Source organism: Anomaloglossus baeobatrachus, chromosome 9 (assembly GCF_048569485.1).
Source record: "Anomaloglossus baeobatrachus isolate aAnoBae1 chromosome 9, aAnoBae1.hap1, whole genome shotgun sequence".
Taxonomy (NCBI): Eukaryota; Metazoa; Chordata; class Amphibia; order Anura; family Aromobatidae; genus Anomaloglossus; species Anomaloglossus baeobatrachus.
The window spans coordinates 64,219,670-64,236,096 of NC_134361.1; the positions used below are offsets into that span (position 1 = coordinate 64,219,670).

Consider the following 16,427-nt stretch of genomic DNA (forward strand, 5'->3'; position numbering starts at 1 on the left):
TTTCTGAAAGTCTAACTGTTGTCCGTAAAAATGGTACACAGAGGTCGTTGTGCAGGAAAGGGAAGAGGTGAGCTGTGACCACCTTTACCTATTTTCAATGGTGTGTTTGTATTTATGCTGTAGGTGTCACTGTAATCATACGTCTCAACCTTAAAAGAAACAGGGACAAATTATGCACGCCATTATTGATTACACACCTAGCCACATGCCAAGCCACACCCATTTGCCATTTTTTTCTACCTCTGGAAGTAAGAGATGTCAGAAGGGTGGCAGTGAGGGACATTCAGCAGATGCCAAATGACTGCAGGGCGTAGACCCAACTCTGGAACTGTCTTCTGTATCTGGGACGCTTGTGACTAGAAATGATAGGATAGTTTCGAATTACAGGACTCCGGTCCAGCTTTCTGGTAAGTGGTATCTGGTGGCCGGATGTGAGGCCACAAATCTTTTACCTTCCAGTGTTCTCGGTAGCTTTTGATTACCCAGGACTGGTGCAACGTCATCTGTGCATAATTCTCATCTCCAGTTGGGACCCATGGATTAATTTTTTGTTCATCCATTCATAGTCAGAGCAGCCAGAACGTTCTCATTTTTAGGCTGGACTCACACGAGCGTAAGAATAAACTGTCCCATTCTCATCCAGGAGAGTAGCACGATTTTTTTTTACTTGTCATCCGTGTGCTGTCAGTGTGCTGTCAGTGTGCTGTCAGTGTGCTGTCAGTGTGCAATTCATTTTTTTCTCAGTAGCTATTAGTGATTTAGAGTCATTTACAGGAGCATTTACAGTGTTCTTTGCTACATAATAGTAATGTATCCATAAAAACGGACGTCACTTGGATGGTCCGTGTGACGTCCATTTTTTTCTCGCACCCATTGACTTGTATTGGCGAGTCTCATAGAATTTTGGCAGCAAATCACAGCGTATTGCGACTTTTCTCTCATCCAGAATCTGGACGAGAAAAAAGCTGACCAACTGCTCTACCTCATTGACCATTGGTCCGAATGAAATGCGAGATTTTGTCGCATTGCACTCATCCGATTTATGCGCTCCTTTGACCGTACCCTTAATGTAACCTTCACTATATGACGTCTGGCTTTTTAGTTTGTAAGGCCATGTTCACATATTGCATAAATACTGTGTTTTTTGCTTTCTGCAGATATCCGTACCAAACTACAAAATATCAATGTTCTTAAGGGTGCTTAACACACTGCAACATTGCTAGCGACAGCTAGCGATGTTGCGAGCGATAGCACCCGCCCCCGTCGTTCGTACAACATTTGGTGATCGCTGCCGTAGCGAACATTATCGCTACGGTAGCGTCACACGCACAAACCTGGTCAGCGACATCGCTGTGACCGCCGAACAATCCCTCCCTCAAGGGCGAGGTGCGTTCGGCGTCATAGCGACGTCACTGCGGCGTCACTAAGCGGCCACCCAATAGCAGAGAAGGGGTGGAGATGAGCGGCCGGAACATGCCGCCCACCTTCTTCCTTCCTCATTGCCAGTGGACGCAGGTAAGGAGATGTTCATCGTTCCTACGGGGTCACACACAGCGATGTGTGGTGCCGCAGGAACGACGAACAACATCGTACCTGCAGCAGCAATGATATTAAGGAAAGGAGCAACGTGTCAACGATCAACGATTTTTGCAGTTTTTGCGATCGTTGATCATCGCTCCTTAGTGTCACACGCTGCGATGTTGCTAACGGCGCCGGATGTGCGTCACTAACAACAAGACCCTGACGATATATCGTTAGCGATGTCGCAGCGTGTAAAGCACCCTTTACTTATTACATTTTTTCTGCATTTTTATGCTTTTTCCCCCTTATTTGATGCATGTTTGGTGCAGATGTGAAGCGTCTTTAAGTGTTTTTTATAGTACAGTTAAGCTTTGATTTCACTTTTCAGCCTTTTTTAGGCTGCACATAGAATCGTCTACAGAAAAGAAATATCCAAAAACTGCACAGTTCAGCTGTGTCAGAGTGGGTATAATCTTCATTAAATCCCATCCATTTTGCTTGGACAGTTCAGCACAGCATAATTTTTGTGCAAAAAAATCAGCAGAAAACCCAGCATTTACGCTCTATTTGAACACAGCGTAAATGTCCAAGCAAAGGGGATGGGATCTCATTAAATCTCTGCCCACGGTGTGTCCAAAGACACTTCTGAACTATGGGATTTTGGTGTTTGTTTTCTCCATAGGCTTCTATATAGCGCCTGAAAATAATGCAGGTGAAAAAATGCAATTTTTAAGCGCAGAATCAAGGCTTTTCTGTAGTTTTAAAAAGCATTAAAAACGGGTAATCACATCTGCACCAAAAATGCATCAAATAAGGCGAAGAATACACAAAAAAATGATGCAAACACACAATAATCAAAGAAGATAGGTATTGCGTTGTATGGTGCAAACACCTGAAAAAAAGTGCAGGAAACAGCAATAGAAAAAAACACTGCATTTAAGTTACATGTGAACACCGCCTCGGTGCTATGTTTCTATCACATTTTTTTATGGATTTAATAGGGAAAAATAATCCCACTATGTTTTTACGCCATTTACCGATTATCATAAATCATTTGATCTCTGTGTTGTTTGGATCTTTACGATTATAGGGAGACAAAAAGTTTTGATGTGATTTGCTGATTTGTGATGTTTACTATTTTTTGAAAAATCGTATTGAAAATTTAATTGTTTTCAATGTTTCTTTTAGTATTTTTACAGGAACAAAAAAAATATCTCTTTTATTCTTCCTCTAGAATACAGGGACATAGAAATACACTGCTATGTACAGATTGTATCCTCTTTGCACCAGTATAATCAGCCTGTGGAGTCTGAGCCTTCATTACAGTTTCAAGATTACAAAATTCTCCACCTGACATCAGCAGAGCCTTTAGCTCATAGGTTTAGCTCCTGCCCACAATTTTAGAGGTTGTGGATTCAAGTCCAACAGACATTTCCAAAAAAGAAAATGATATTATAGCAATTAGAAAGAAATTTAGATTTTTGCATTTTTTTTTTTATATTTTTAGTAATTGTAAAGGAACAAAATAATCTGAATATTTCTTCACCTTTGGAATACAGGGACATAGAGATACACTGCTATGCACACAGAAATGTATCTCTATGTGCCTGTATAATCTGCTTTTAGTTTCACTACCTGCAATTCAGCTCAAGTGTACCAAATTTCCCTGAGGCCTCTTTCACACGTTCGTGAAAATCACGCACGTTTTTCACGGACGTGTCAAAGGTGCATATTGCCCTCGGTGAGCAGTGTGTATGGCACACGTGTGTTCTCCGTGTGTTATCCGTGATAACACACAGAGAACGGAAACTTTCCACTCACCTGTCCCTGGCGTTGCTGTCCGTGGTGCTGATCTTCGGTCTCCGGTCCTGCCAACTCCCCACTGCTGCTGCTTCCGGCCGCAGTGAAGTGAATATTCAATGAGTATAATGAGCGGCGGTCGGCAGCAAGTGACAGCAGCAGCAGAGACTGCAGGGCTGGAGAAGGTGAGTAAAGTTTTTTCTTTGTCCTCACATACACGTCTTTTCTCCGGTGCATGTCACACGAAACACATCTGTGTGGTCCGTTTGCATTACGTGTAACACGTTTGCGTTCCGTGTGACACCCATGATGCCGGAGAGAAAATGGACATGTCGGCGTGTGGAGCACACGGACACACATAAGTATGGAACGGACACACATTCCGTGCGAAAATACTTACGTGTGTCCAAAACCATAGAAATACATAGGTCTACGTGTGTACGTGTCTCCAGTACATGAGAAAACTGACCAACACGTACTGGAGGCACGTACGTGTGAAAGAGGCCTAAGTGTGGGCTTTGGCTCATTGCTAGAACTCCCATCTACAAATATGAAGTTTGTGAGTGCAAGGTTTGGGAGACCAGAGAAGAGAATTCTTCTTTATTATTTTTTTTAGTTATTTTAAAGGAACACAAGAATGTAATTTTTTCTTCACCTCTAGAATACAGGGACATCAAGATACACTGCTATACACATAGAGAAGTATGTCTATGTCCCTGTATAATCTGCTTCTAGGTTCACTGTCTTCAATACAGCTCAAGTGTACCAAAGTTTCCTACATCAGTGTCGGCTTTGGCTCAGTGCTGGAGCTAATGTCTGCAAATATGGCATTTATGAGTTTAAGGGGTATTTTACATGTTGCGACATTGCTACTGCGATGTCGTCGGGGTCAAATCGAAAGTGATGCACATCCAGTGCCAGTAACGATGTCGCAACGTGTAAAGCTTAGATGCACCGATAAATGATCGCAAAAGCGTCGTAAATCGTTGATCTGTGTAGTGTCGGTCATTGTCATAATTTCGCTGCAGCGACAGGTACGATGTTGTTCCTCGTTCCTGCAGCAGCACACATCACTGTGTATGAAGCCGCAGGAGCGAGGAACTTCTCCTTACCTGCCTCCACCGGCTATGCGGAAGGAAGGAGGTGGGCGGCATGTTACGTCCCGCTCATCTCCGCCCCTCTGCTTTTAGTGGCCGCCTACCATGTGATGTCGCTGTGACGCCGCACGACATGGCCCCTTAGGAAGGAGGCGGGTCGCCGGCCAGAGCAACGTCGCAGGGCAGGGAAGTGCGTGTAAAGCTGCCGTAACGATAATGTTTGCTACGGCAGCTATCACAAGATATCGCATGTGCGACGGGGGCGGGTACTATCGCGCTCGGCATCTCTACTATTGGCTAGCAATGTTGCAGCGTGCAAAGTACCCCTGAGGTTTGAGAGATCAGAGATGAGAATTCTTTATCTTTTTTTTATATATATATATATTTTTTTAGTAATTTTAAAGGAACACAAGAATCTGATTACTTCTTCACCTCGAGAATAAAAAGATATAGAGATACACTGCTATGCACATAGAGATGTATCTCTATGTGCCTGTATAATCTGGTTCTAGGTGTACTACATTCAATACAGCTCAAGTATGCCAAATGTTCCTATCTCAGTGTGGGCTTTGGCTCATTGCTGGAGTGCCCATCTATAAATATGCAGTTTATGAGTTCAAGGCTTGGGAAACCAGAGAAGAAAATTCTTCTTTATCTATTTTTTTTTATATATTTTTTAGTAATTTTAAAGGAACACAAGAATCTGATTATTTCTTTACCTGTAGAATACAGGGACATAGAGATACACTGCTATACACATAGAGAAGTATGTCTATGTGCCTGCATAATCTGCTTCTAGGTTCACTGCCTGCAATACTGCTCAAGTATACAAAATTTTCTGATTTCAGCTCCTGTCTACAGATATGAAATTTGGGAGTTCAAAGCTTGGGAGACCAGAGAAAATAAGTTTTTATTTAACTCATCCACTACAAGGCATTTTTCATTTTTGTTTTTTCCCTCCGCTTCTTCCAAGAGACATCATTTTTTTTATTTTTCCATCAGCATACTGTAGCTCTATGAAGACTTGTTTTTTGCGCGATGAGTTGTACTTTTTAATCAAACCATTAATTTCACCATATAGTGTACAATAAAGCAGCAAATTCTAAGTATGTTGAAATTGCAAAAAAAGTGCAATTCCGCAAATTTTTTTTTGTTTTATATTTTTGTTGTTTTTATTAAATTAACCATGTTCACTATAAAAAAATATAATAAAAAAATTGCTTTTGGTGCTATTTTCTGAAACCCGTAACATTTTCATTTTTCAGAATCTGGAGCTGTGTGAGGGCTTATTTTCTGCACCCTATGCTGACATTTTTACCAATATAATTTTTGAGTAGCTGTGATGTTTTAATCCCCACTTATTACAATTACATATTATTGTGATGTTGCGGTGGCCATAAAAAGCTTAGTCTAACGCTTTGAATTTTTTTTATTACGCTGTTTACCGATTGGATTAATTTATTTAGATTTTCATAGATTGGACATTTTTAAATGCAGCGATAGCAAATATGTGTATTTTTTATTATTACCATTATTATTATTATTATTGTTATTATTATTAGTTTATTTTAAGTGGGGCAAACGGGGGGGGGTAATTTGACCTGTTGTGGGTTTTTTTTCATATTTTTAAAACTTTTTCCTCACTTTTTATTGTATTTACTAGCCTCCTTAGGGGATGATCGCTTGTGCTATACAGAGCAATGTATCAACATCAGTACTGCTCTGTACAGAAGAAATGATGACTTCTATGAATGTTGGCTCGCAGCTGGTGTTCACAGTAATTTCGTCATGGCAGCCACTGGGGTCATCAGCTGACCACTGGCTGTCATAACAATCCTTCGGCGCTCCGTGATCACATCACAGGGCTACGAATGGGAGCCGGAAATGGCGCGCTCCCTCCCTGCGAATGTTAAATCCTGTCGGATATTGACAGTGGGATTTAACTGGTTAACAACCCCGGGCAGATCTCTGACCCAATTGTGGCTATAAGAGGTACATGTTAGCTGCTAAGATCAGCTGGTATGTGCAGGGAAAGATGCAGGCTTAGTGTGTAAGTCCGCATCAAAGGCAGGTAGACTACCTAGGACGTACCAGTATCTCCAAGATCATGAAGGGGTTCAATTATGAATGTATGCAGAGAGATACCGGCCTTGCCCCCAGAGGAGGTGGCACTCCGGAGCTGGTGAAAGAAAGTGAGAGGAAAATCGGGACCAATCTCTGACTGCTGGGACAATGGGATTAAGTCCTCAAATTGGGACAGTCCCGCTGACTCCAGGACTGTTGGGAGCTGTGCTGTAATCCTGCCTGGGATGATAATGAGATGACTACTGAAAAATACCATTATGCTGCTCACTGACCAGAATGTAAGCGTAAGGGGTTCAGGATTTTTTTTAATTAGGTAATTTAGAGACATGCAAACATTTTTATTAAAAGTACTTCACTTTTATAGGATTACTTGAAGTTCCTTGGTTGGAAGGAGTAACAGAATTTACTATTCCTACTACAATTGACCAAAAAAAATCTAGGTTGTTGTCACAAGACAGTTACTATACAATGGAGGGCTGAGGAGTAGTGATCCGACTGCCAATGAAGGAAAGGAAAACAATGTATGAATCCTTAGTTCTATGTGATTAGATTATTTTCTTCTTCAAAAACCTCTTACTGGTTATCATGTTAACGCAGCAAGAAAACAAAGTCCAGATGGCCCTAATGACAGGAGATAAATGGGTTGTAATATCTCTGAGGGCATAATCATAATAATGCAGTGTTTGTCCTTATGGACGTAATTGCCGGCTCTAGGAGCTGCGAGTGTCGAGTGATATTGGACAACAGCTGATAGAAAGCGAAATACTCAGTGAGAAGTAATGAACAAGAAAAACAGCGCTGCAGAGAGAGCCGCTGTGCGTCCTATACACAGCAATCATTTTGAATATTTCTGCGCAGGAAAGGAGTTGTCCAATTTTGGAGGGTTTTTTTTGTTTTGTTTTGTTTTTATTTTTAATAATTGGGGGTCTGTCAACACTATTAGAAATAAATGGCACACTCGCATTACATGGAATATAAAACTGATTCACTCGTAAACATTTATTGACATCGGCCTGCAGATCTGGGGTTAATCTGCAGGTTATTAGTATTAAGGAGGTGCCCAGCTACTATGCTGAAAGTGCCCCGGGAAAACCTCCTGGTAAAAAATGAACTTTATTCCTGCCAGGAGCCATAGGCTTTCAGCAATACTATAAATGGAAAAACAAGCCAGCTTACCACTGCAATACAGGATTCTGTCTGCACGGAGCCACAGCCTGATGATACCAGAGCATAAAATGATAGATAGAAAAAAATATGTTCCAGATATTGATTAAAAATTCAAAAATACTTTATTTTGCTGAATAATTCGTCATGTAAAATTTCCAGCAAGATAGACGCAGGAAGTAGTAACATGGCAACGCGTTTCGAATGCAACCAGCGTCCTAAATTCTGACAAAGAACACTGTGTTCGAAATGCATTGCCATGCTCCTACCCCCTACATCTAAACTTCATTTTCTCCTTTTTTAGGATTGCAGCTGAGCACCTTCATAATTATATTAAAGGAAAACTGTCACCAGATTTGGCGACTATTAGCTGCGGCCACCACCAGTGAGATCTTATATATAGCATTGTAGGATACTGTATTTAAGAGCCCAGGCCACTGTGTAGAATGTAAAAATCACTTATAATACTCATCTAAGGGGGTGATCCGGTCTAATAGGTGCCGCTCTCCAGTGCAGGCGCCTCTTCTCTACTGTGATCGCCGTCCTCCTTCTATCCAGCCCAGGCCGGCATTGTGGTCCTGCGCAGTCGCGCTTTGATCTGCCGTGCTGAAGGCAGATCAAAGTACTGTAATGCACAGGAAAGATTAAAGTCTGCCTGCGCATCCGCACTACTATACTTTGATCTGCCATGAGCAGAGCAGATCAAACTGCTCCTGTGCAGAACCTCAATGCCGACTAGTGTGGATGACGTAGGAAGCGTCATGCACTTGGGCCTCAGTAGAAGGAGGACGAAGATCGCCGCAAAGAGGATGCACCGTATCGGACACTCATCGGACCGGACCGCCCCCTAGGTGAGTATTATAAAAGTGCACTGGAATGCAGATGCAGCACCCTAATACAGTGTCTCCTGAAACCAGAACAAGGCTGATGGGAGATAACCCCTGACATGACCAGGCCAGTTCTGGGAAACTCTAGAGAGGGGAATACTGGTTATGGGTCATGACAGAAAATGAATTTGTGTCTGAAATTAAACTTTTAATATTACTGAAATAAAAATATATTTTTTTAAGAATAAGATTTATTAGTCTGTCACATTATTCCACTAATATTTCAGTGGGATTTTTTGGTGTTTTGTATCTATTCAGTGACCCTTTATATTATGAGATTATTTTATGTCTAATGTTTTAACATATCACAGTGATTTTGAGATTGCATTTTATTGATACATTATATTGTATGATCATGGTAAATTCAGTTTGATATGTTTTGTGTTTATTTATAAAAATGGCAGAAATTTAACAAACATTTCTAAAAATGTGCAATTTTCAAACTCTGAATGGTTATCCCTTTAATCCAGATAGTCACACCACACAAAATAGTTAATATATAACATTTACCTCACGTCTGTTTTACATCAGCGCCATCTGTAAAATGTTTTTTTTTTATTTTGTTAGGATGTTAGAAGATTTAAAATTGTAGCAATAATTTTTCATTTTTTTCAAGGAAATTTACAAAACTTATTTATGAGTTTTGAAGTGATTTTTGGGCCCTATATATTGGAAAACTCCCCAAAGTGTTGCCATTTTAAAAACAGCGCCCCTCAACAGATTCAGAGCTGCTGTCAGGTAGTTTATTAACCCTTCAGCTGCTTTTCAGGGATTAATGCAAACTGGCATAACATTAAAGAAAAACGTTATTTTTATCACCTAAATGTTTCTAACTTCTGAACAGGTCACTATACCTGGCAAACTATAAGGCCATTATTTGGCCATGGCAACCACCAAGACCCCACAATCATTATGTCAGGATGCCGGTGGGGTCAAAGATGGAGTCCTCGCCCTCTGTTAACCATCTAGATGCTGTAGTCATTATTGATAGTAGCATCTAAAAGGTTAACAGCCATGGTTGGTGCCATGGTTTATTAACCCTTCAGCTGATCTTCAAGGATTAATGTAAAGTGGCATGACAGTAAAGAAAAAATGTTATTTTTATCACCTAAATGTTGCTAACTTCTAAACAGATCAATATAGCCGGCAGACTATAAGGCTGATATTTGGCTATTACATCCATCAGGGCCTCACAATTATGGTGTCAGGATGCCAATGGGGTTAAAGATGGAGCCCTCACCTTCTGTTAACCATCTAGATCAGTGTTTCCCAAACTCCAGTCCTCATGGGCCCCAACAGGTCATGTTTTCAGGATTTCCTTACTATTGAACAGCTGATGGAATCATTATCAAGGCATCACATGTGCTATATTAAGGAAATCCTGAAAATGAAAATGACTTGTTGGTGGTCATCAGGACTGGAGTTTGGGAACCAATGATCTAGATGCTGTAGTCACTATTGATAGAAGCATCTAAACGGTTAACGGCCATGGTTGGTGCCAACACTGAACGTGACTGATGCAGCAGAATGTCATCAATAGTGTACACCCCTCTGGGGATTTAATTCACTTATATCGCAGATCAGTGTTAAGTCGTATTATTTGTCACGAAGGCAATAAATCCATAGAATGAGGTCCTTGATTGTCAGGATTCTTTGAGTTGTATATATGCGGTGCAATGCTTATCTTACACTTATCCAAACACAATTATCCTTCTGCCAATAATCTTTCCAGTTAAAAGTAAATTACTATCCTCAAGTAAAGAATAGCCAAAAAAGCAATTTATAAATATTCTGAAACTCTTTATTGGCTGCTCAGTATATAAAGGATTAATAATGCAACATTAAGGTTTCTTGTGTCCACTGATAGTTTAACATTATATTGCAGCTTTTAATTTGAGCCATTATATGTGACCCCCGTGGTCTCTGCAGTGTGAATGTGTTTTACGGTCACTTCTGCCCTGGTCAATTATTGATTTTTCACTTATAATTTAATTTTTATAAAATTGGGAACAACCCTGACACATAACTCAGTAAGTGCAAACTATAATATACTCCTAAAATGATAAATTAGGATGATTAAAACATGAATGAAGACCAGCTCACTGTATGTAGAACTAACCACTGTACATTCACTGGTTTATTAGAGCCCTATTTGACTCCAGTGCATGTACAATCACGCACAAGGACATATTATAACTGACTGTGCAAGCTCCAAACTGTACAGGACTGTAATACAGCACACATTGTAGTCTATGGGGCTATACTCTACCTTTGTATAATTCCAATTTAGTATTTTAAAAATCCAACAGAAAAGGAAACTCTGCCATATTTCATTGGATGCCATTTTAGGCTGTGTGCGCACAGTGCGTTTTTGATGCAGATTGTGGCACAAATCTGCATGTCTCTCTTCTTTCCAGCAAAGTCAGTGAGAATCCTGAAGTGTTGTGCGCATGTTGCTTATTTTTACCTTTACAGAATTGGTGCAGAAAATAATCTGTAGCATGTAAATTGTTGGTGTGTTTGTTCCTGTGTTTTTTAGTCCTTCCACCCATTAACTAAGACCAACTCATAGCACCAAAACATATGCATTTTTTGGTGTAGGTTTTTTGTCAAAAGGTGCAGATTTGATGCAGAAAATTTCTGCACCAAATCTGCAACGTGCGCACACAGCCTAACAGAGATATTCATAGTTGCTATTATGTATGACTGCGTGTGGCTCCTTACAGGATGTGTGCATATGGCCTCACTTAAAAGGAACCTGTCACAGGCACCTCTTCTATCTTGCGTGATCGCCGCTCTCCTTCTTAGCCCCGGTGCATGACGCGTCCTACGTCATCCACTCAGAGGCCACCGTTGCACTCCTGCACATGCGCACTATGATCTGCTCTGATGAGGGTAGAGCAAAGTACTATAATGCACAGGCGCAAGGAAAGGACCGTACAGTACTTTGATCTGCCCTCAGCAGGGTAGAGAGAAGTGCAAATGTGCAGGGGCATATTGAAGGCCTCTGTGTGACTGAAATAGAATGCGTCATGCAAACGTGGCTGGGAAGTAGAACGGCGTGTGTACAAGATGGAGGAGGTGCCGGACACAGAGCAGTGACACCTATCTGACTAGACAGCTCCTTAGAGGAGAATTATAAACGTATTTTTTTAGGTTCTACAGAGTGGCCTAGTCTTTTATTTACAGTATTGTGGAATTCTGTATATAAGAGCCCAATGGTGGTAGTTGCAGACTATAAGGGAAAAACCTGGTGACAGGTTCCCTACTCAGACTACCCCTTCTTAGGCCGATTTCACACATTTGGCATTTTGCCGGATCTGGCACACTCCAGTACAGTGCAATACTGTACAATGGCATCGCGGCAAGCTCTAGTTACATGCTGTCATGTGACGGGAGCTTGCCGCAATGCCACTGTACAGTATTGCACTGTACTGGAATGTGAAGGATCCGGCAATCCGGCAAAATGCCAAATGTGTGAAACGGCACGTAATCAGTATGTTTCCCCCAAGTGAAATAACACCTATACTCACCTCCGGGGCCAGCACCATTCCAGCGTTATTGGCACTGGCTCTTCCAGGACATAACAATGTCACGGGATTTATTCAGCCAAGCAGCAACCACTTCACTCCCCCCTGTTTTGGAGAAATCAGATATTTGCAGGAAGTGAGAGAACAGCTGCAGCTCTCAGCCCTCTGGATGTCAGTTACGTTGCAGGAATCATGTGACATTGTTATGTCCTGAGATAGCCAGTGCTGACAATGCTGGAATGGCACCAGCACCAGAAATTATTAAAAGTGTTATTATTTTACTTAGAGGTAAAGTACAGTGCAGACCAAAAGTTTGGACACACCTTCTCATCTCTAGAACAACTATTAAGAGTAGACTTTGTGCAGCAGACCTTCATGGTAAAACAGCTGCTAGGAAACCACTGCTAAGGACAGGCAACAAGCAGAAGAGACTTGTTTTGGCTAAAGAACACAAGGAATGGACATTAGACCAGTGGAAATCTGTGCTTTGGTCTGATGAGTCCAAATTTGAGATCTTTGGATCCAACCACCGTGTCTTTGTAGAAAAGTTGAACGGATGGACTCTACATGCCTGGTTCCCACCGTGAAGCATGGAGGAGGAGGTGTGATGGTGTGAGGGTGTTTGCTGCTGACACTGTTGGGAATTTATTCAAAATTGAAGGCATACAGAACCAGCATGGCTACCACAGCATCTTGCAGCGGCGTGCTATTCCATCCGGTTTGTGTTTAGTTGGACCATAATTTATTTTTCAACAGGGCAATGACCCCAAGCACACCTCCAGGCTGTGTAAGGGCTATTTGACTAAGAAGGAGAGTGATGGGGTGCTACGCCAGATAACCTGGTCTCCACAGTCACCAGACCTGAACCCAATCAAGATGGTTTGGGGTGAGCTGGACCGCAGAGTGAAGGCAAAAGGGCCAACAAGTGCTAAGAATCTCTGGGAACTCCTTCAAGACTGTTGGAAGACCATTTCCGGTGACTACTTCTTGAAGCTCATCAAGAGAATGCCAAGATTGTGCAAAGCAGTAATCAAAGCAAAAGGCGGCTACTTTGAGGAACCTAGAATATAAGACATATTTTCAGTTGTTTTACACTTTTTTAACTATTTCATTCCACATGTTTTAATTCATAGTTTTGATGCCTTCAATGTGAATCTACAATTTTTAGAGTCATGAAAATAAAAGTCTTTGAATGAGGAGGTGTGTCCAAACTGTTGGTCTGTACTGTATGTCATGACAAAATAATGCAAAATTATTAATTTTTTTTTCCAGATCTGGTCTTCTTGTGCCACGCATCTCAGGATATGTCAAACCAAGTGGAAAGGTAAGGATGGGAGCATCTGTATGACACCCAAAGAGACTATTAGGCAACATGATCAACCACCACCATTTGCCAAAAACATCAGGAAAGAGAAATGAACAGTTTCTGTAAAGTGGTGTAATATTTGTACTTTGTGCATGCATTTCCTACAGGCGATTCTACATGGAAAGTCATGTATTTACAGCTGTATCGGCTATTAACAGTCAATGTAACAAAGCTTGGAATAGTAAGAAATTAATCCAAACCTTTATAGTGCCTGAAAAGAAACAAACAAGAACAGTCTCCTTTAAGATGCACAGTTCTTTCGCATGCAATTGGTTCATGTCCAGCGTGCATTACATACACATTCCTCGCGCTGTTTTTGGAGCTAATGCTAAATCTTGCAATTATTATAGCAGGTGCAGAAGCCTAATGGGGAGGGAGGGGGGATCATTTCTTTACTTCCAAAAAGTTGCATTACTTCAGAAGAAAACATGAGGGGAAATGCCATTTAAAAGAGCAAGCAAATTTAGCAGCCAAAAAGGGCAGTGTGATGATGCAGACTGCATGGGTTAAAAAAAAAAACAGTTATATCTGGGAAAAGCCAAGTCATGTAGTATTTCGGTATTATTTTTTTTAGGTATAATGCGTATACATGCTTAATATCATACAGTGTCCCTTGATAGACTGTAGAAGACACTAACAGGCAAGCAGGGGGGATATGATATGAAGCGCATTATGTTCCCCGTGTCATTCCTGACACAGGCCGGGGGGATGTACAGCACGGGATAGGGACACGAACAGTAGAAAGAAAAAAAGGAGGAGAGGGTAAACGAACATAACATGGATCCATGGTGCACAAACCTTCCGGCTCTGTGTTTTCTTTGAGGTGCACTTGCTTCAGAGGGCAGCAGAAGATTTCGTGACATTTAGCACGAAAGGGGGACTCTTTTTTCTTTAAATCCGCTGACTGGATGGAATCTTGCCGTAACATAATGTACTCCTGTGTGCCAGGGGGAGCGTCATCCAGAACTGTGGTTACCACATAACAAAATGAACTGGAGTTAGAGCTGAATATGAGAAGCTAATACTTTCTCAGATAATATGTGATTAGCTATTTCCACTGAAAACATCAACCCTTCAAGTTCTAACCCCAACGAGAAAAGGAGGAAATGACTGGAGAAATATAAGATGCATGAAAAACAAGGAGGGTGGTCAGTCGCGGAACTACTGCTCCCAAATTCTCTACACCCTGGCGATTCAAGAAATAGTTCCGCTCCTGAGAGTATTTGGTGTACTACACATGTAGAGTATCTGTTACCTTCACACAATCCAAGCAGCCATTTTGCAGAGTGACCTAACGCATCTGGGTTGTTCATTAGCGTTTTACTAAGTCAATGAATTGACAACTTGCATTTTGTCTGGGAGGCCACGGATGATAATCCAGTGGGTGCACAGTATATTAAAGACTTAAAGGCCTTTCACACTGCATTCCTCTCCCCGTTCAGTGGTCTTGATGGGACTTCCTTCCGAACTGCCAGCAAAACCGGTTTCGGATGTACGCGCCGATGGAGTCATTGACTATAATGATGCAGACAGAGTCACTGTGTGCTGTCGTGCAGTATTTTTGGAAGTATACGCCTATTGGAGAAAGACACCCAGACGTAGTAGACTGCGTCTGGGTGTCCGTCTGAAGTAAGTGTATACTTCCAAAACTGGTGCACAGCAGAGCACACAGTGACTCCATCTGCATCGTTATAATCAATGGCCCCATCATCGCATACGTCCGAAACCAGCTTTGTGGGCAGTTCGGATGGAAGTCCCAACAAGACCACTGAACGGGGAGAGGAATGCAGTGTGAAAGGCCTAATGAGCCTTTCACACTGCATTCCTCTCCCCATTCAGTGGTCCCATCGGGAATTCCGTCCGAATTGCCCACAAAACTGCTTTCGGACTGGTTTCCTTCAGTGTTTCTTGGATGTTTTTTTGTGTTCTAGTCGTGGTTTTCAAGGACAGAAGATGTCCATTGTGATCTATGAGGTCATTCGCATGTCCAAGTGTCCACAAAAGGAACAAAAAAACAAGAGACATGCTTGTTTTTTTACTGGTCTGTAGGTACAAATTGTTTTCTAGTTCTGTGGATCAGAAACATATTATAGTAAAAATGGACACGGAACAAAAAATAGATGAAAAACACTGATAAAAAACAATCAATTTTTTCTCATATTAATAATAAAATTGCACATTTGAATCAAAGTTTAAGACTTCATTCAAACAGCAAAACCATGAGCACTGAGTCTCCAAGGAGGCAAAAGAGACTCCCAGTTATGGGGCTGTATGTACCGTGTTTCCCCAAAAATAAGACCAACGCCAAAAATAAGCCCTAGGCACCGTCTTATTTTTGGTGTAACACAGTCATGTGTTATTTTCTTTGTAGAGAGGCACATTACAGATTTATTTATTTCCCCAGAAGCAATTCTTCAAGGGAAGCTCCATGACTCAGGGTCACGTGATGGAAAAGTGGAGATATTCAGAACTACAGTATAGGCCCAAATTTACAAGCACTATAAATATCATTAGATGTGCAGAGCTGAAATACAGCTGTGTTTAAGTCCTAGGGCTTGTGCACGTGGCCATAAATAGAGGATGAGGGCTATCCGTCATTTTGATGGATAGCATTCATCCCCATGTTATTCTATGTGGCAGTGTACATCAGACATTTTTCTTTTTTTTTTCCACCTCTGAGAAAATTGGATCACACTCCAATCAAACTCTGTCCAGAGTGTGATTACCATAATTGGACCAATTTTCTCAGATGAGAGATAAACAATCTTGTGACCCTCTCCTAAAAAATCCAGGTCTTTAAGATGACTTGCCACAATACAACTAACTTAAATGATTAAATAGATCTTTTGGACCGAACGAAACTGGATTCCAAGTTTGAATACTGGCATGTTTTTTGTTTTTTTTCTTTCAACAAGGTATTAAATATATATTTTTATGAGTTTACGAATTGTATAAACTCATGCTGAGATGGAATTTC

The 16,427-nt window shown here is 41.2% G+C and overlaps 1 protein-coding gene across 3 annotated transcripts in view; it reads right to left on the reverse strand.

The window, feature by feature from the left end:
* The window catches only part of FGF13 (fibroblast growth factor 13), a 539,181-nt gene that overhangs the window by 203,640 nt on the left and 319,114 nt on the right, over positions 1 to 16,427 (reverse strand). For 2 of the 3 annotated variants that reach the window (XM_075323769.1, XM_075323768.1), the window contains exon 3: positions 14,249 to 14,416. The exons of the other annotated variant lie outside the window; for it this stretch is intronic. In XM_075323769.1, the coding sequence (XP_075179884.1) occupies positions 14,249 to 14,416 (168 nt within the window). The remainder of the gene's footprint in view (positions 1 to 14,248; positions 14,417 to 16,427) is intronic. 3 annotated transcript variants of the gene reach the window in all.